Here is a 21,672-nt window from a genome sequence, read left to right as displayed (position 1 = left end):
AACAAGCAGCAGGCTTTCAGGGTGCCCTGTATTTGAGCATCTCGGTTGTAGTTAATGGGACGTAGGAAGAGAAGGAAGAGTTGCAGTAGGGCAGAGATGGAATTGCCAAGAACATAGTGCATGTTCTTTGTCTGGAGAAACGTGCAGCAAGCCAAACACACTGGGTTTTTTGGTCTTTTTTTCAATCACGTCGATTACCTCTCTTTAAACACACCCCCTGTCTTCCTGTGTGTTTTTGAACTGTGAATATAGGGAGATGCTGAGCTCGTGAGTGTCACAAAAGCTCTTGGCAATCAAGCGATAGGTGGTTTACACACTTGTATGCCTTCTCATAAGGCATCATTTTAGCCTGTTCTCATTAGGCATGTTTCTTGCATAGCTAATATAAAAAACAACATTTCTGATTTATTCCCTCTTTGCTGCTACCAAGAAAATGATGGGGGGGGATAAAGTGAAATTGCAAGACAAGCATCATAAAAGCTTTGCTTTAGTGGGGAAGGGAGGAAAGTTCAAATGTATGGTAAAGATTACAGGTAACATAAAATTCATTGACATTCAGTTGTCATGCCATGGTGGTGTGAATTTTCAGGAATTGTTGGTGTGCATGTGCTTATTCCCAACAGACGTGGTTCCCACTGTTGTGGGAAGGTGTTGATACTAACAAGCAGGACAGTGTTTTTGACAGTCTCCCCAAATAGAATTTTAAAAATTTGAAATCTGGCCTGCATATGTAGTTGATTTTACAAGTTTTGTACAGGGTTAGAAATTGCAGGATCACATCTATGCTGCATATGTTCTTCTGATAACCAAATGTTCTGAAAATCGTTCAGATGAGAGTAGCCATATGAAATTCTGCATCCGATTTGAGTTTGGATACTGGTGCTTGGTTTAACTCCTCAGCTGTTACTCCATACATAGTTAGCAAAACAGCATTCTGTTGGAAACTTTTAATACTTGTCTGGAATGTTGGAAATTACATGAATTAATTTAAAAACAACCCTGCCAGTCACAACAGTCTTGTACTACTGTCTGATTGCAACACATTACTCAGGAAGCCCATCAAAGCCAACCTGCTGGAGAAGATTCAACACTTGTGTGAGATGGCACTGTATGGAAGCTCAAAGAGCAGCAGATTCCTCACTGTTAAATTCTGGGCACACATATATCTGTGCGTGTGTCTGTGTGGGTTTTGGCTAGCAATGCTTTGGTCCTTTGGTAATTAGCTCAACTCTTTGAGCATTTAAGTGTCGTATCACAGAAAGAGATGATTTTTTGACTTAAAGACCAATTTTTCTTGGAAGGGACCCTAAATGTCACCTGTTCCCAGCTCCTGCTCAGAGCAGGGCCATCGTCCATCCCCTTGCTCAGAGCATCATCCAGGTGAATTTTCAAGGTCTATGGGGCTGAAGTCACTGTACCCCCTCCGGGCAACTTGCAGAGTTTAATTGCTCTCATTGGAAGTTTTTTAATTCTACCAGGCTGGAATTTCCCTGGCTACAGCTTGTGGCTGTTTCCTTACGCCTGTTGCCTGTACACCTTGCAAGAGAAGGGTCTGATTCTGTCCTCGCTGAAACTGCCCACGGTTTGCATGTGTGGTGTGTGAGTGTGATCCTGTCCTCGCTAACCTTTCCTCCTCCTGGTTCTCTTCTGCTGTTTGGCCAGCTCAGCTGTCACTCTGCTGAGATCTGACAGAAACGTGTAGGAGGTTTATGAAGTGAAACACTTTGTCACGTGCTTTCACTTTGACCTATCTTTGAAGAAGTTTTGAGAACCGCTGAAAATATGGGTGGAATTCCCAATTCTGTCCTTAGAAGAGCAGTATCGCTGCAGAGAACATCAATCCTGTTGAATATTCTTTAGGTTATTTTCCTCTTTTTTTTAATTTAAAAATAATGATCTTAAGAATTCTTCTTAGAGCTTTATTGGCATCAGAAAGATTCTTATCATGAACTGCCAGAATATGTTTCTAAGAAAAGCAATAATATGTAGAAACATTTCAAACCTTTGATTTGGGCCAGTTTTGTGCTACAAGAGTGGCCATCCAGAAACTTGGAGGTCTTGAAGTTATTTCACATCAGTGAAATATTCCCATGGGTCTTTTCGAGGAGGTAGAGAGAGAGAAGAAAAAACTGAATTCCAAGTACAGATTCAAGTGTTGCTTTTTATAATGACAATTTGGAGAGGTTTTACTTTATTTCTTGTCTCTGTTCTTACATTGGAGTTTTCGGTTTTCCAGAATACTGATTGCTGAACTCCTATGTTAAAGTAACTGTTTGAAACCATTCCACAGTACTCTGGCATTAATTATTCCCAGAATTTCAATGAAGTGGGAAGACAATTTAATGAACTTGAATTTTGCATTAGTGATGCTCTGCCTTATATGCTTATCTATTATCTGTCCATCTGGCAGCTCCCGTGCTTGTTGGCAGAAGCGCTTTTATTTCCTTTCCTGAAAAATTCTGGCACCAAATGTATAAACAAGCAGTGCTTCCTTTTTCATTTATAGTTCAGCATGAAATTCTGAACATTATTAGTTAATTAATATTAAATATGGTGAATTCTTGCTAGTGCGAGTATAACACTCCGAACTGAAGCATATGGAGTGGTACCAGCTCCTCGCAGTGAGAAGTTGGCAGATTGAGATCCATCTGTCTGCTGACACATATACCAGTGCACGTCTCCGAGTTTACAGTGAGGCAATGCAGACTGCCAAGAGAAACTGTGAGTGGGGCTGAGAGCTTCTACAGTCACGGCAATCATTATTCTGGGGAACAAGTGAAATAATTGCTTTCCCCCTCCCCGGTTTGATAGATGCTTAAAAAAATCTACAGATTGAAGTGTGTGATGGCTTTTGGTTGCAAAATTAATTTATTTATAGCAGAGATGCTATGGACCCTGAACTTACCAGTGTGTGGTTATCTACAGTGTGTTGGATTTTTGCTCAATTGATTTTCTGGGAAGGCCTCAGCTGTCTACAGCCATACAGAAAACATGGCTTCTTCCCCCTTGCTGGGGAAGAAGTTAAATTGCTCTTGGCTTGTGACAGTATGTTGTGCTGGGTAGGCAGCATAACCTGGATACCACATTGTGGTAGGTAGGAAAATATCCGACATCTACATATGTCAGAAGTACCTGATGCTCACACGTGTTGAGCTGCAAGGAAATAGTCTGAGGAAACAACCCTATTTCATATGGATCTATTAGGCTTTCAAGCGTGCAGATGCATCTTCATCAGGTAGCAACTCCTAAAGCATTTGAAGTGATTGTCTCATTTCATTCGGGAGTGTAGGAGTTAGTGGTGTGACCAGCCATTCGATACATTCCCTGAAGACATCTGTAGAGGCTTTCCGAGTTCCCTCTCCTGTGCAGTGTTGACTCAAACGAAGTGTTATGCTTTCAGAATTGGCCAGAGAAGCATGGCTCTTCTGAAGTCTTTTTTTTTCAGTATGGATAACATTTGAAATGTTGTTAGTTGAACCGGATTTTTAATATCCTCTTCCAAGAATAGTTTTTTGTTACTACTTAGAGGAAGAAATGAATCCACAGGCTTATTCAACTTCATTGTAGTAATAACAGACAAAAGCCTAAGCTTGGAATTCTCCCCTCCTCCTCAACTGTGCCAGTCTTACCAGTCTGATTTTTATTTTGTCTGCAGGAAAGCATCTTGCACAAACTCCACAGTAAGCTGAAACTTCTGTTTCTTGCATTTATTTTGTGATGCTTTGTGGCTTCCTGTTGTGCAAATGTCATGCTAAAATAATTCCTAGTGGGACTGGGGAGGACTTGTCATAAACAGCAAACTGGGTAACTTGGCTGGGTGTTGCACTTTTTTCACAGAAGTTTTATATTTATGTCATGCTGTTCACAGGGAAAACTTCTGGCGAACGTTGCTATTACAACCTTATCTTTGGTGTAAGTGTACAGTCTTTTCCTCTTGTCACTTTTTAATTTGTAATGGTAGTACTATACAGGGTGAGGCACAGTTTCTCTCTCTGCTGTGAGAAGCAGTGACAGACAGTAAAAAGGCAAGCTGTGAGCTTGGTGCTCCCTGCAAATGCTGCCACTCCACCTCAGAGGTGATTTAATTATTTGAAGGCATTCAGGTAATTATATTAATGCCGTATGGTATGAGAACAGTTGGCTTTGGGGAAGTCTGCTTCAGTTGTGAAAAAGTTGTGATTGGTTCATAAGTTAGCCAAGCATAACTTATATACAGCATCCTATCTGAAACTTAAATTCACCGTTAGTACTTGGAGAAGCAGATTAAAATATCCAATGTTGCCTGACCTATACCTGCTATGGTTTGTGCCTTTTCAGAAAGAATCTCTACAAGTTGAAGGGGAGAAGGGATAATTATTTTTTTTAAGAGATAATTTCTGAAATAATAGCCTAAATAATTACTTTTCAAGACTTATGTTGAAGGAGATGATGAGTGACAGAGAAAGTAAAACCCGTACATAAAACTCATTAGCAGAACGGTTTTCCTTTACCCTGTTACCTTTGGTCTGTTTTGGGGCTATGTAAGGGGTTAGTACCTTGCAGCTGTAACAGAGGATAAAGCTGTCTTACGGCCTGAGGCCAGACCCGGCAGCAGCGAGGCTGCTGTGGCTCCCTGCCCCAGCTCTGACCTGAGTCAGGGCTGAGCACGTGTTGTTCCCAGTAGATCTTGCCCAGGAGAGTTAGAAATGGAGTTTTCTAAGAAGGTACAACAAACTGAGGCAGTACAGGTGTATGAACCAGCCACTCTTCATGTTGAGCGACTGGTTTTATCCCCTTATTCCTCTATTTTCCCCCACTTGTTTCGTCTATGAGTCTAGATCCTTCTCTTTCCCGGCCTTTGGTTCTTCCCCTGAACAACACAGAATGCTCTTCCCATGCATCCCATTCCTGTCCTGTACCCTGATGGACCAACCAGCTCCCTCCCCGGGGTGCTCTGGTGCTGGGTTCCTGGATGGTTGTCACCCCTGGCTGGGGGGTGGGGGTGCTGAGGCTTTCCTGGGACAGCCACCCCTTCCTTTGAGTCAGGAATTTGTGTTCCCCATCTGCCTTTGGGCTTCTGCTCCCCTGGGCTCCTGGGATGGGCTGATGGCTCCTGGGATGGGCTGATGGCTCCTGGGATGGACCTGGGAATAGCCAGGCAGAGGGTGCAAGAGGAGTTTTCTATCAGATACCCAAACAATTTGTATTATGAACTGTATCAGGATTAAAATAGTAAAATTTATCTGTTTTGTTGCCTTTACATAGTTGGCATTGATTTTAATACTGGAATATTTTTGAATTTTTAATGTGTTAACAAGTATCAGCCTTTTTGTGAGGGGATTATCTGACTAAAAAATCTGCCTTGCTTTCCTTTTGCAATTCAGTTTGCCCACAAAAGTCCTGTTTGTCAACCATAAAATAAATACACTTTGTCAGAGAATATATTTGTCCTGTCACTAATTCACTGGATTTATTTCTGATATTATGGATTGCCCCTGTACTGTGAGAATACTTTCCAATTTGACTTTTGGTCTCCAGTGAGCAAAAGGAACGGCTTTTTCTAATACTCACTTTCCTATCGGAAATTAAATTTTCTGGATGGGCAGTCATAAAAGCGAAGGCCAGTGAAATGGTGGTTGGGAACAGATTATTTTTCATGTGAGGTATATTGGCAGTCAGATGATGGATCTCTAGGAATCCTAAGGTGATGGAAGGGAGTCGGTTCCTTTAAAAATGTATCCTTAGAGATTGATAAAGTGAAATGCAGTTGTGCAAGATGTAATTAATCAAAGAATTTAGGGTTTTTGCAAGAAGATTTGCTTTCACTTCTCAATATTTGTTGCTTTGGGAGTTGCTGATTGTCTTCAATTATTTAATTTTTTTTCTTTTTAGTAAAGCGCTTCAGAGAACCAAAGCATGAAAGACGTCCCTGGAGGATATGGTATGTTCCCCATGCTTTATTCTTACCTTTTTTCTCTCTTGCATGTTTTAGAAATTGAAGGAATGATTATTTGCATATGATGATTTAAAAAAAAAATTGACAAGAAATTGGTGACTGGCAGTGAGGAACATAAAAAGTTACTAAAATACGTGACCCAATGAAAGTTATCTTCTCTCTTAACTTTATAAGCCATAAAAGAATACAAGGTATAAAAAGTATATTTGTTTTTATCACTTTTTAAAAGTTGTTGGATTGTATCAATGCTAACATACCTGTACTGGTGTTGAGACTGGTGTATCTGGTAAGCTCTCATTCCAGTTGTTGAAGACTTCAATGGTTTAAACTCATCTCATATGATACTGCTTTTCAAAACTATTCCTGACCTTTATGTACTTGATAAAATAAATACAAAGTCTTTGTGTCCCACAGTCTACCTCAGCCTGAAATTCTGAGAAGTGCAGGGATAGCCCTTAATTTTTACGCAAAGAATCTTGTTCTGGAACTGGAGTATTGTTATTTATAGTGTGGTGTACTGATTAGACAAGTAACTCCCTGGCTTCCCGCCTCACCTCCAGCACTCTGCTTTCTGTGTCACGCAATGTGAGGTGAGAGAACAAAGTTTAAGATGAAGCTGTCGGAGGGAAGCTGAATTCAGGCATAAAATGTTGTTTGGATCGGTTGGGGTGTTTGGGTCTTTTTAGGCATGGAACACACTCTTCCCTACAGAATACTTTTGACATGATTCCTCTATTTAACATTTAGAGGTGAGAGAACAAAGTTTAAGATGAAGCTGTCGGAGGGAAGCTGAATTCAGGCATAAAATGTTGTTTGGATCGGTTGGGGTGTTTGGGTCTTTTTAGGCATGGAAACAACAGGCAAAATGTGTGTTGGTCTGTATAAAGAACACACTCTTCCCTACAGAATACTTTTGACATGATTCCTCTATTTAACATTTAGCAAAACATCCACTGGAAGGATTTTTTTTTTTAGTGCAAAGGATGGTAATAAAAGAATGGTAAGGGCTGGAGTAAATGCTGAATTAGCACCTAAGTGGTTTTTTATATTTTTTTTTTTTTTCCCCTGTAAGTAACAAACTGTTTTCTCTCTAACTCTCTTATTTGCTTTGGAGATAATGCTTTCACGGTTGTAATTCTTTTGCAGTGTGGTCTGTTGTTGTACTAGTAGTACTGTTGTGCTAATACTTGTTCAGCTGTTGTACTGCAGCTAAAATTCATTGAGAGCATTTCCTGCTTTCAGGTGAAAAATATGTTGGCTTTTTAGCAAAATACTAGAGGCAGAGGACTCGTAACCCGGCTATTAAATTGTTCAACAGGACGTGATGAGAATTTTATTTTTGTCTGTGAGCCATAAGCTTGCTAAAAATGCATAAACATAGGACGGAAATATCCAGTGAGAGCAGGATACTCATTGTTTACAGGAGGTTATTAAAGACTTAGCTAGGTTTAGTGAGGATTAGCTCTTGGATAATGCATATGATACCAAGAGGATATCCCTCAACTTCAAATCTACAGTGGTAAAGTTTCAAGTTAATGTAATTTGGTTTATAGTTAACAATATCCAATGAAAAAAAGAGGCAGAATGTAAAAGGAACATTGTTAAATAAGCTAAATACCATGACACTTTATCATTCTGGTGTTTTCATTTGAAGAAAAAATGAATAGTTAAGGTGGAATTTTAATTAAAATAAATTTGCAGTGTCTGACTGTGGTATAAACAGCTTTGTGTGTCTAAAACTGTTTTTACTTTGCACAGGTTTTTAGACACTTCCAAGCAAGCCATAGGGATGTTGTTCATCCACTTCGCAAATGTCTATTTATCAGACCTTACAGAAGAAGACCCTTGTTCACTGTGAGTGTTTAATTTCAGAATAAATGGTTTTTTTCTGTGGTTGAGTTTGATGGTGTACATGGATCAGATGCAAGATAGAGCTGAGAAAATAATTTTCAAATACCTGTGGTTTAAGCTTAGTTAATCAAGGACCAGGGTTCTGCTGTTTAGTTCATGGCTGGCAGGACCTGGGAAGGCTTCTTCCAAGCTGTAAAATAGATGTTTTAGACTGAGGGTAGACTCCTCCTACTACTCCCTCTCCGGTTAATGAATGAGGACTTAGGATGCAGGTTGTAGTGTGATGCTGTTTACTGAAGGAGGTGCTAGGGACCAAAGGAAATGACGGTGAAGCTGTGTGTGCTGACCGCCCGTTGCACTGCTCACTGCAGTAAGGCTTGCTTGTTGGGTTGCTTTCAGTGATACTTAGCAAAAATCATTCATACTTGTATTTTCCTCTAAAACCTACCTTAACTACTACAGTGTTATTTTCAGTTTGTTAAAAGCAGGAAATCTTGCTCAGTGCCTGGGCAGTTAGTACAAAAAATTAATTTTGCAATGCCACGCTTGGAGCAGTGTGACTAAATAGATAAGCATTTCGCTGTAGTATATTAAACCTGAAGATTTTATGACTAAGACCCCATCAGGCTCTTTACAGGAGCTCCTGAAGCAAATGGTAATTGTTGGACTTTGTTACTGATAGGGCTCATGCTCAAAGAAGCTTTACACATTCCTGGTAATAGAAGCTGTGAAATTACTTTTAAGAGCCTAGTAATTTCCCCTTTAAAACCAATGCGGTTCCTTCAATGGCATCTGCTCACTGTTGTCCTTCGGTAAACAAAGATGCTACACAGCTCAAGGAATATGCTCGTGTTGTTCATCCTCCTCAGTTTCTTTTGTGTTTCTACATGCTATACATGTGCAAGTTAAACACTGCTTTTCTCTTCCCCCCACAAAGCATTTTGGTAGGGAAAAAACCAGACTAACTGTGAAGTTTAAGTTATAATTATGACAGTTTCAGTAATGCCAGGCATCACTGTAGGATTTTCCTTGCTTACTAATTTAAGAATTTCCTGGTAGATTTAAAAATGGCAGGTGCAAATTGCTTTCATTCCATTTATATATATTAAAGTACATATTTAAGTAAGCTAACTAAAGCATGTCTGACATTGTCTGTGTTTAAAACTAAAGCTCATTGGTTTATTACCGTATTTGAAAATTAAAAATAACTATTTGCAGTGTACTGAGTTTTCAAAATAAAAGGTTGACTGACGTGTGTGTTCTCTTCTACATGTTTTAATATAGTCTACATGACTTTATTTTCAAATATCGTTTTTCACTTAAGTGTAACATGACAGAAAACAAGAGGGTGAGGTAGAGAACTGTTATTCACTGTTCCCAGGATAACAGAAATTACAGTGTGGAGCTGTATAATTTTTCAGACAAGGGTGCAGACCCTCTTTGTTAGCAGAAAAAATAGCATATAATGTTAACTAAAACCACTTGTCCTTTCTTGGGAAAATTATATATTAAGTGTGCAAGTGGGTCAAAATTAGTGAGTAAAAGCAAGGTGTCTATCTGTGACTTTAATAGTGATTTTACTCAGCACGTTCAAACATGGATAGTTTTCTGTTCTTTCCTGTGTTTTAGTTCGTGGGTTGTTTACAGAACAAACCCAGAAAATGTATTTCTACGAGAACATTGTGGTTCGAGGCTTGGAAAGAACTACAACTGCACGTTGCCGTTTGTTAGCTTGGGAATGTAGTGCTGTAATTCAGGCAGGTGTGTGGTGATATCAGAGCTGATAAAACATCTGTTAAAACACCTCGACAGATGGGTGGGTGTTTGAAGAATTCTACATAGAAAAGCAAACAGCACTCTTAGTGCCAGGTACTCAGCTGGCTGGGGCACACTGGGAAGTTTGTTTGAACCCCGGCCTTTTCCTCGCTGAACTTCCAGCCAAATGCATTTATGCGATAGCAGCAGCACCTTGTTTTGTTGTTTGTGCCAGGGTGTGCGGGGTTAAAACCAGGCATCCCAGAACGAGCGTGTTGCCTACCATAGTGAGCCTGATGTGCTTGAGAATATCGGGCCTGCGCAGTGAGCGCCGGTTTGATGTGAAAGAGGTGTTGGCACCTCTCTTCTCCCTGCTGCTGGTAGCTGCCTTCCTGCTACGGACTTAGAGCAGCCCCTTGTGGCCTTAAGACGACTTGTGTAGGCTTGATGTTGCTGGGCTCCTCTGCCAAGCGCTAAACCGTGATTTTAATGTTTGTCTAATATGAAGTTCATTAAAACTCTGATTTGAAACACAACTACTGGAGATGTAGCTGTTTTTCAGAAAGTTTATGGGTGAGCCTTGGCTGAAGCAAGGCATATCTGCGTCATTTCTGGTTTTTTGAGCTGCTCTTGAATGGGATTTTGAGGATCAGAACAGCTCCTCCCTCACAGTTTTGAATGCACATATTCCGTCTTTCCTTCCGCTTTCTGGTACTGTTTTGTCCACGTGGATTTGTCTCCACAGCCAGCAGAAGCCTTCAGGTCTCTGATTTATTGTATTTATCCCTGCAAATAAGTTCCTATAGACTCTGGATTTTACCTTAAGTATTTGGAATTACCAAATAAGAAACTCAGTAATGGGGATTTACTCTGTGTCTTATAGCTGGCTCTTTCTCAGCCGCTGTTTTGTTCAGCTAAAATTAGTGATAGTAGATAAACCAAACTGACCTACAAAATGCTCTGAATTTCAGATGCACCATTTAATGAACCTAGAAATGAATCTGAAACCCATTATAATCTTTAGTTTCTTGAAGCATAGGTAAGATCCCAGAAGCTCTTGAAACAATAAAATCGGTAGTGCAGCAGTTGTGTGTCGACTGAGGGGTGTTTAGTTTGTTTCATTTTTTTCCTGGGAAGACTTGTTCCTGATTATTTCAGCTGTTTATTGGACAGGATCTGAAGTGCAAGAAAATAAATCACTTTCTTCCTAACACTGAAACAGTTGACACATAGCAGAGATAGTGACTTTACTCCCTAGGCATGGTATTCCACTGCTCATCGCGCCTTGTTGAGGGTAGGAGGGGCTCCCTTGAGCAAGAAAAACTGTCTAGTTATGGTGTCTTTCCCCTTTGGAATGAAAGTGTTTGGGGTTGGGGTTTTTTTTCCTTCAAATTCCTTGAGGTGTTTTTAAGATAACTTCTCTTTATATTCCTTTTCCTTTTATTCCTTTGGTTTTATTCAAATACAGGTTTTTCCATGCAGAAGGAATGAGCAATGGTAAAAAGGAAATCTGGTTTTTAGTTTAAAATATTGGAGTTTATATAGAGTATACACACATGCCCACACCAGCGTGAGCGAAAACAGAAGTCAAAGCATTACTTTAAGGACAGAAAATAATGACACTTCTAAAATTATTTAAATTTTCGTCTAACTATGTGATTACAGAAGTGGGTAGATGATTGTTCTCAGTACTTTGGCTTCTCAACGTATATACAGATCTTTTATCAATGGTGGTGTTAACATACACTGAACTTGTAGAAAATGGACTCTTGCTCCTTGTTTTCTTTTACATTTTTCCTTTCAGGTACCTTATCAACTTCTTGTTAGATGCCACATTAGGAATGCTGTTGATCTACATTGGTATACGTGCAGTCAGCAGCATTGTGGAATGGCAGCAGTGGGAGTCCCTTCGCTTTGGTGAATATGGTAAATGTTTCTGTTCCTGCACTGAAATGATTTTCAGGATAGAATCTCAGAATATTTCAGCTAGTGGTTAACTCATCTTAAAATCATTATACAATGATTATACTGGTCATTTTAATATTTCGCTTGTCATGAAGGTTCTTTTAAATTCTGTATCTCGGCATGCACCTTCTGTGGTAGAAAGCTCAACAAGTCACTTCAGCATTTAGTGAACAACTAAATTGTAACAACTGTGTGAGTATTTATTTTATAGGAGTGAATGAACAAATTATTTATGGAAACAAATAACAGCATTATAAATGTACTCTGAAGCACTTTTAAATAAATGGTAGCTGGAATGTTATCTCCTGTTAAAGCTTTCACTGAACCACGTGCCATTGTCTGAAGATATGGGCTAAGAGTTCTGCCAGCCCTCTTGAAAGTAAACAACCACATACCTTCAGTGCAGAGAACGGCAAGACGGGCTGTGCTTGTCCTCAAGTAATGATCACTCAACTCCTACATGGAGGGATTGTATCATTGATGAAAAATGCACGTGTCTTTCATACAGGCCAAGGGATACACTAGGGAAATAATTTTCATGTGAAGTTGTGGGTTTCATTTTCTATTACATTAACCCCATCAAAAGTCCACTGATCTGCAGAAATTGTTGATTTGTAGATGCAGTTGAGTATCCTACATGCAGTTGATTATTGTACATACTGAACATCACCGGTTAATTCTGTTCAAGCTGTTATTTTCAGATTGCTTAGTCTGGCTGGCTGGGGATGGGAGTTCTGCAGAGATGCTAAAAATTACATTTGAAGCTCATTGAGATAGGAATGGGGGAAGAGGTTGCCTTATAAGACAGCTATGCTCTCATCAGAGGGAAAAACAAACAAACAAAAAACCCCTATGATTTGGGGGAAAAAAAGTTAAAATAATATTTTTCTAACAAAGGAAAAGCTTTCTTAGCAGTTTCATAATTATCATTAGTAAGTATTTTGGTTTTGTAGGTTTCTTTGTTTTAAACGATCCAAAGTGGCTGACAGAACTAAGAATAAAGACCTTGCCAAGTTTAAGTACTTTAAAAGCATGGGAAGCTTACGATTAAATCAAATAGCATTAATTGCTATTTGCCGTAATGTCAGAGGTTTAAAATAGAGATGATGAGGCATCTAATTAGGAGAAATAACTGCCTATACTATTAGGGCATTTTGTGCTAGGTTTATGTAGGTTTAATGTGTATTTTTTAGGGTACAGTTTATGACCGTTTAGACTGCCACAACTGTTTGTCTGCTTTTTTCCCACATGCCACAGTCCAGCATTTCCGCTCTTTTCCTTGGACTGCTGCACATCAAACTCTTCAGGGAACTGATTTCGAAAGCTAACCCATCAGAAAAATCACCATATGTAGGAAAGTAAATAGTTCCTCCAGATCAGTCCCCAGACTTGGGTCTCTAAGGAATTAAGTAAGCACCAAAGCCCAGGGAAGGGAAGAGGGAAAGGGAAGAGCCGAGACACTGCTGAGCTACACCTTCTAACTGGGCTTTGAGATCTGCTGCCCAAAGTCCCTTTTTCTGATTGCTGATTTGGCTTGACGCCATTTAAAGATGTTTGAACAGTTTTCATCCCATACAGAATTAACTTCCCACTCAGAGCAAAAAACCTCTTGGTGTATCTATTACAGTTATAGGTAGGTACTTGTAATCAGGTCAAATACTAGATTTTATTTCTTCCTAATAGCATCCAGTTTCTTCTTGTATAATCTGTTCTCCGCTCCCATTTTAATGTCCTTTTAACAATAAGTTGTCTGTGTGGATGGGAAGATGTGGGGAGTATATTCACTTTCCTGAAATTTGTGTCTCTGTCTTACCGACTTCCAAAGGGAACCTAGTTTTCTCTTCGTTATGAGGCATCTGTGGCTGCGGTAACAAAGCTCTTGAGATGAACAAACTTGTCAGTTGTGTTTTCCTGCGGAGGTGGTCTGTGGCTGATCCCTTATTGCCACCTTGAGTTAGGAGATCTGAAATGCCTGAACTTGTTCATCAAGTTTTTCTTCTGTGTCTATAAGCGATGTATGCAGTTATATAAGTCCTCTTTACTTAGTTGTTCTTTCCAATATCAGATCGTTTTATTAGTGACTAACTTTCTTTTCTGTATCTTCATTAACGTGCTGTCCTGACCTTAGTGTGTTGGGTTTTTTTAATCAAGCTATCTTAAGGATATTAAAAAGCATGTTGTAAATCTGTATTTCCATTAATCATGTGGGAGAGGCCTCTGCTATAAGGAGAACTAGACAGCAGATGGAAAGCTACTAGTTGTGGCTGTGCAGTAAAGGTTAGGCCCTGTGTAAGAAATCTGTCTAAAAAGGACAAGCGCCATTGGATTGTTTGCTGCCCTCTTCTGTTAACATGTTGTTCCTTAAGTGAAAACCCTTGTATCACCATTTTATTTAAAATTTTTCACTTTGGCCCCAATAAGGCTCTTGTCTTATTTTTCATAAGAGTATTTAAAATCATTAAATTGAGTAGAAGAGGGCACTGAAATGCAGTCCTGAGACGTCACAAACGTGTTTAGACTTAGTCTTTTGAAGTTAGATACGGACGTTCAGCGTACATGGGCAGTGAGATCTGTGCTCATTGAAAGGTATCAGAGATGTGTGGCATTTTATCTGAAGTGCTAAAGTCAGATCATCAGCTTTGGACATCAGCATGGTTTCAGTTTGTTCACAAGTGTGGGAAAACAAACAAGAGCCTCCCTGCTCCTGCCCTCCCAACAAGTCTCTTCTTGTGATTGCGTGAAGTTGTTTGTGTTTCTAGAGCCTAAATAATCATTTGTCTCAAGTTAATTCTCACTGTGAGCTCATTTCCCTTCTTAGCTCTATTACTTGATCCCTGGTGATTCATTACTTGAAGCTGTCACAAAAATAGCCGTGTCCTGCTGGTTTTAAAAGCCTCTTCTTTATATGGAGGATGGTTTTTAACCGTAAATGCCTTAAGGAAAGAATGGATACCAAAATACCAGCATTCATTACCGATTGCTGTTTATACAGCAGAACAGCACGGCACACTGATTTAGGAACAAAGTAGCACTATGCTCCCTCAGGGGCTTTTTCATGTCAGAATTTTTTTAGTTTATTAGGCTTGTCTTTATATTTCCAGTTTTGTATTTTCAGATTCATTACATCAGCAGCTGGATTTTAATAGAAGGGCAGAATCAGTTAATATATTTGAGTATGTAAAGAGGAGAAAAGCAGTCATGATCTGTACTGAAGAGAATGTTCCCTGCATTCTCCATCCCTTCTTGTCTTAGGCTACGTTAGCTGCTGTGAGTAGAAAACAGGTGACTAAATCCCTCTTGATGACAATGAACACTCTGGGCAACTAAATTGTGCTGTGGCCTCTTTGCTTGTCTTTGCTTCTCGGATGGCAAAGCTTAGAAATTGTACTTGATGCATCTTTTCCCTCTAGCTCTTTGTTTGCAACTCACTTACAGCTGTATAAGGTAGATATAGCACCTACTTCAAAACTTTTATAACTTGTTTTGGAGTAGTTCCATGAGTCGGCATTTTCTTAAGAAAATTTCTCAGGATTTGAAGAACTGAAAGAAGTTGCAGGGTAGAGGAATCGCAGGTATTTTGTAAGAGAGCTGCCTATAAACATGCTTCTCCAAAGTGGTTGATGGAAGTAGCATACACCAGTATAGACTAGCTTTTCATTGCCCAACATTTTAAAATAAATGCTGTTACAGTTGTAGCTGCTGAGGATTCAAAATTTTTCAGTTTCAGTCTTAATGCGCTTTCCTTGCAGTAACAGGATTTCTACTGATTTGCTAGTTTATTCTAGATACGTAACTTGTACATGACAGGTAGAAAATCAGAATCCAAGAGAGACTGTTAGAGACTTTAGAAATTAAATTAAGAGCTTTATGGCTTCAGCTTTAAAGTTCAAGTTCTAATTAGAGGTTTTGTACTGAATCTTTGAATGTACGAATGACTCAGATATTCCTGGGAACTCCTCCTGGATGTGGTGATGTTATTAATTTTTGGGTTTTGTTTGAATTGCATAGTTTATAAAATAGTAGAAAAAATGTAGTTGGAAAGGATCTCCAGAAGTCATGTAATCCAACCTCTTGCTCAAAGCAGAGTTAACTTCAAACCTAAAGCAGATTGTCCAGGATGTGGTCCAGCCCAGTTTTTAATTTATCCATGGTTTGAGACTTAAAAACCCCTCTGAACAACCCCCTCTAAAGCTCAACCACTCTCACTGTGCAAGTTTTTTTTCTTTTGTCAGAGTTGTATGTCTACCCGTCTATAGTCTGTATATCCGCCCTTTTACAAGGATGTTATTGGGAGTCTGTCAAAAGACGTGGTAGATTCAGAGCAGACAGCATCCCTGTTTTCCCCACTCTTAATTAGAGCTGAGGGATAGTTTTGTAGATTAGAGTACATTATTATTTTGTACATTAGAGCACACGAAACTCCTCAAACAGAATTCGATATACACAACTTCTAGTTTCAGTCACATACCAAAACACCCAGCACCCCTCCCAGCAAAAACACAATGGAACACATTTGGTGATAGTGGATAACACTTAATAGAGAGTTTCACGATTTTTGGATTAGAGAATCTCAGGTGACAGAGTTGGAATAGATGCAAAATTGCTACAGATGTCTTTGCTTTTAGGCGTTAAATACAGATTGGAAAAGAGCTTAAAATACACTATTAAAGTTTTAATGGTAAGTCTGTAGCTAAAAGTAGATTTTTTTTTTTTTCTCATATTTGCTGGTTAATGAAGAAAACTGGAGAATGATAATAAAATGTGGAGTATAGAAATTAATTGCTAAAATTTAATTTTCTAATTAAGGTTTTGCATCTTGAGAAGAATCACAGTTACTCCGTTTTGAATTCCTGGTGTTTCTCTTCAGATTTTCTAACTTCTACAACGGAAGCCATAAACTGCAGTATATAATTGTAAACCTTGAAGAGGTTTACCATTTTCCTTGGGGACTATTGAGTGTTGATCACTAGCCCTTACTGTAAATCTTGTTTAGGAAGGTTTCTTTGCCCTGGACGCCAGTCTGATTTATCAGCTTGTAGCGTTCAAGCAGCAAACAGTAAGTCTCAGGACTATTCCCAAGTATTAATACTGAAAGCCTTTCAAAAATGTTCCAGAAAAGGAAGTAGCAACTATCCATTAGGCATTACAAATACATAAAGGCATCTGAGTTTCCATTGCCCGTGATTCATCCCCAGGATAAGAGTTTTGAGCTGCATTTGAAGATGTTGCAGAAGACTATCGTGGAGGCTAAAGAGCTATCACCCCCTCCAGAGCTTCTGTTTGGTCTCCAGTGCTTCTGGAAAGTGCTGCCTCAAGCTCTCTTGCAAAGCTTGTTAGGCATAGCAGTCCTCCTTTCCTTTTTTCTTTTATTTTTTTCCTCCTTGCTTTCATAGAGATTAATGATCTACATAAGTTTTTTGCATCCAGGTATTTGTGGTCTTCGTTCTGCCCTGGCAGATAACTTACTGCACTTGGTTTTGACCCTGCCACAATGGGGTGCAGCAGAATTTCAGACCCTTTCAGACTGAAATTAAAATATCTTAATTTTTTGTTCAATTGAATTTTACGTGGCAGCTCTTGCACATGTTGCTTCAATTGTCATCAGTTAGTTATGCTAACTTTGCAGAGAGAAAAAATGGGTTTAAGACAGCCTAGGGAGAATGGCAGAAAACATTACGTTTCTACTCAGGCTGAAGGGAAATATGGTTTTCCCTAGGTGCGTTTCCCTTAAGTTTTCATTTGTAAGAAACTTAATACTTCATTATATAGGATCAAAAATAAGAATTTGATGAGAAACAAATGTTGCAACTATACCTGTCTTGCTTTCATCAAATCAGGTAAAATAAAACACTGAGCATATAACCAGTGTGTAACACTGAGTGTATAACTGCTGAATCAGATAAAGTCCTGTTATATTCAGTTTCTAACTGATAGGTTTTGAAAAGTTAGGGTGAGGCTTGAGGGGGGAGGAAGGAGCAGCCCTAAGGAAATCGGAGAAGGCACTTTCAGAGGATATAGCTGCCTCTCCTGATTCTGCTTTTCTAAAGTGTTTACTGTGAAGTAAAATCAACCCTGTGCATATATTGAACCTTCTTCTTTCTTGCAGGTGACCCACTGCAGTGCAGAGCTTGGGTGGGCCAGTGTGCTCTGTACATCATGATTATGACATTTGAGAAAACCATCATCATTATAGTGCTCCTTATACCTCAGTGGAAAGAGGTTTGTATCTCCACAGCATTTTATGGACAAGGGAATTTTAGGTGTAAGCTGTGAAGCAACAGACTTCTAATAGCGTTTATTGATTTGGCTCAAGCATCGTAACTGTCCACAGTCAATGTCATTTAACCCTGTGGTACTGGGTACTGGAATTTAGCTTGATTAGGATACTGCTAATTAGGCTTTCTAGCATCTATTGCCAGAAGTACCTTGTCATGTTTTGGAGGTTTTTATATACTGCAATATATAAAATTTTATTCTGTCTCCTTGTTTGAGTACTCTTGAAGCTACTAAGCGGTTCTTCCTTAATTCTTTACCCTTACAACTATTTTGTGTTGCTTCTTGTAGTATTTTAAAGGGTTTTCCTTTCCTGACACTGATAGATCTAAACTGTAGAATTTTAGAAATTTGCAGTGCATTAGTGAGGCCATGGCTGATGACCGGATAAATACATATATTGTTAGTATCTGCAACATAATATTCAAAGTGGTGGTGCATGGTGTTATAGTCCTTTAAAACCATTACTCTCTATTGTATGCTTTGGACTACTTTGGGAACTGTTTTATCCTTACTTGTGTTTTGTAAAACTGCTGTTTAAATCTCCTGAAGATGGAACTTAAGACGTGTTCCTGGGGAGCACACAGCTCTAAAATGTTCAAGATGATTCTAACGCAGCACTTCAGACTTCTCTAAACAAAAATGGCAGAGAAGTTTCTTGCCAGTTTTGCTTATCTGTGGTAATTTATAAGCTGTCCAAAGTACTTTCCTACAAAGCGGTCCCTTTTTGGGTTCATAGGAATTATTTCTGTAGCGTTAGCTAGTACACGAACAATTATATTTACTAATCCAGTTATGTGCACGTGCTGCCGTGATCTAAACTTAATCCTTTTCTTTTGACAGGTAGCTTTAATGAATCCTATAGAGAACCCCCAGCTGGAGCTGGCTATTGTCATGCTGATAGTTCCCTTCTTTGTTAATGTAAGTACAACTTGCCATGTGTCAATTAATCAACATTAGTCCTTAAAGCACGGTGTTCCTTGGTGCTTAAGTTAATTTTTAAAGAGCAAGGATGTTAAAGAATGGATAAAATGCCTGGATTTGTAGATTTTACAAAGCTGAATTCCATACTGGACTGAGTAACCAGGAGGAGTGCAGAAATGCCTCATAGACCTCTTTGGTCTGGTGACTTCAGCAGATTGAATATAATACTGAGATACTGCTAGAGAGATTAGAAAATTACAGAGAAATGTGCTTTAGGAAATTTGTCCTAAAGCTAGTCTAAGGATAGCTGTACTGTGCAGTATATCCTGTGTCCCAGCACAGCTACTGGTGGCTGGCTTGTGATGGAGCAGAGGAAAAGGGCAAGTGCACAGTCATCCTTCCCACGGTATATTATTCCAGTAATCTGGGATTTAGGGGCTAGAGCCAGAAATGGTGGGTGTTCTTGCATTTAATAACTGCTGATCAGTCTTTTTTCTTCCATTTAATTTGTTCAAGTGTGGATTTTACCCTTTGAGAGCCAGAAGTGTGTTGCACTAAGATGTCTGCCTAAACCGTTCTCATTTCTATGTGAAGAATTAATGTATGATCACTCTGAACAGCAGCTACTTTTCTTGTTTTCTTCTACAAAGGAACAGAGCAGCTGTGTCCTAGAGCCTTCATGCAGTGTGTAACGAGCCACGTGACTATATGCTACACAAGATTTTACACGTTTGGCCAATTCAGAGTTAATGTCAAGTTTTCCTAATTCTGCCTGAATACTGAGTGAACACACGCTGCTCTGAGGAGAACTGATCTGTCACTTCCCCCGTCTCTTTACAGGCATTAATGTTCTGGGTAGTAGATAATTTTCTTATGAAGAAGGGGAAGACAAAAGCTAAACTTGAAGAAAAGGAAGCAGGACAAGATTCAAGAAATGGAAGTAAAGTCCGATACAGGAGAGCAGCATCACATGAAGAGTCAGAGTCGGAAGTATGTAGAGTTAATTAGTGCAATTAATGCATTATCAATGAAGTTTATCCCTCATGCCATTGATTTCATTGTAACACTGTCAACTCATGTTTGATTTTCTTTCTGGGTACCTCTAACAGGTAGAGTAGTAATTCCTAGCATTTGCAGTTGAAAATCAGTTAAAAATGGCATTGTTGCACCACTCATGAAAGTTAACTTCCTTCCAGATGGGGAGGAAGACATAATAATATCTTTAAATATCACCGCTAAACTGTGTTACAAATGCTCCTAAAAAACCCTCACACAATACAAAACTAATAGACAGTTCTAATTCAAAGGGCGGTTAATAGCTTAAAGTGGGAGGAAGCTGGTGGAGGCAACTGGGCAGATTTTGGAGAAGTATTCACATCCTTGCCTTATCATAATGTTATTCTAAATTTCATGAAGTGGAACATTTTCAGTTCACCTGAAGGATGGGTGGTATCTTCGAAGGTAAGTAGTTTTAGCTTTAGTTGCTTCATGTAACTTTTCTGTCTAACAGTGCCTTTTTTATGGGGTTTTCTTTCATAAAGTGTCTGCCATACTACCAGTGTGGACAGAGAGCGTGTATATTCTGTCTCACTTTAACAGCCCCCGCTGTTCTGGAGGTGCTGGAATCACTTTTTGGGTTTAGTCAGTGGTTGTAGTAGAGAGTAATACACATGCATCCTTCTTCAGATTTTACTGGAGGTTCAGACAGGCTGTGTGACTTTTTGATAGTACTGGCAGTAAATCCAAATTACATTCTCTCTGCTCTTTCTTGAGCAAATAATAAGGTGCTTTGCAAGCATGAAAAAAGGAAAAGGTTGGAAGTAGAATGAACAAAGAGTGACTTTGATCCCTGTTACTCAAAAACTGTAATTTCTTTTTAGATCCTTATTTCAGCAGATGATGAGATGGAGGAATCAGATGCTGAAGAGGACCTGCGTAGACTGACCAACTTAAAGCCTGTTAAGAAAAAGAAGCATCGCTTTGGTCTGCCTGTATGACACATTCCCTGACCTGTGTATTTGCAGGTTTCAAGGCAAAAACTTCAGTCAGTGGGTTTTAATGTTGCAATTGCATCTCCCTTTCATACAAACTGACTTAAAAAGCAGAGTCTACCAACAGAACGCAAGGGGTTGGAAGACTTCCAGTTCAGTTGCACTACAGACACACTGACCAATTATGCAAGAATGTCTTTTCATCGTGTGTGAAAACCAGAGTGTTGCTAAGGCCTGGTGGCTGCGGGATTTGTATCTGGTGTTTCAGAGAAGATCATAGAAAACAGACACGGCAACCTTTCGTTCATGGTTCCTGGTGGTACAGTGTAGGATGTTCTCAAAAAGGCATCAAAATCAACTAAGTTAAAGGAGTGTGTTTTCTTACTAAAACTGGCTTTTGCAGCATAATTCCTAGAGCAGAATAGTTTATGGTTACAAGCTGTAACTTAACGTTATTTTTTTAAGTACAAATGTTTACTTGCTACCGGGTACCTATGGAACTGATAGGTGGAACAAAGATTTTTTTTTTTTTTTCCCAAGTATCCTTGAATCTATTTGACTATTTTATATTTAAGTTATATTTTCATACAGCTGTATTTAAAGATTCTCGTTGTCAGAGAAAAGGATGCAGTTCCTTTTTTTGTGCAGAACAGATATAAAGATTTGTAGTGAAAATCTTTACTTATCCTTGTGTCCTGGTTTAAGACAAAGGGATTGCAAAGGGAAAAGCTCTCTGTCACTGCTGAAGTCACCAAATATCACTAAAAATGCAGTCTGAAGTGTGGTTTTGACCACAATAAATTGAAAATACCTTTTTTAATAGGAGGTCATGTTTCCATATTTGACAAACATGCACTTTAGTGTATAATGAAGATCTGTTGTGATAGGTTACTTGTTTGTGAAATGAGTATCTATGGATGACTCTTAAGTATTTCTGTTTCTGCAAGTCTCTTGTGCATACCTCTCAAAGGACCCAAA

At 39.1% G+C, this 21,672-nt stretch overlaps 1 protein-coding gene across 1 annotated transcript; it reads left to right on the top strand.

Moving 5' to 3' along the window:
- Positions 1 to 5,871: 5,871 nt before the first annotated feature.
- On the top strand, positions 5,872 to 20,700 carry LOC104490526 (transmembrane protein 110; the record flags this gene model as incomplete). Its single annotated transcript, XM_010132821.1, has 7 exons — positions 5,872 to 5,920; positions 7,694 to 7,789; positions 11,346 to 11,467; positions 17,613 to 17,725; positions 18,623 to 18,700; positions 19,544 to 19,693; positions 20,584 to 20,700. Coding segments are annotated over 7 exons (725 nt in total), but the record flags the coding sequence as incomplete, so codon positions are not given.
- Positions 20,701 to 21,672: the final 972 nt, after the last annotated feature.

Source organism: Buceros rhinoceros, unplaced genomic scaffold, assembly GCF_000710305.1.
Source record: "Buceros rhinoceros silvestris isolate BGI_N320 unplaced genomic scaffold, ASM71030v1 scaffold7223, whole genome shotgun sequence".
In the NCBI taxonomy this organism is placed as follows: domain Eukaryota; kingdom Metazoa; phylum Chordata; class Aves; order Bucerotiformes; family Bucerotidae; genus Buceros; species Buceros rhinoceros.
Note: the sequence above shows the minus strand (reverse complement) of the source record. Positions and strands in the feature narration are given on the sequence as shown.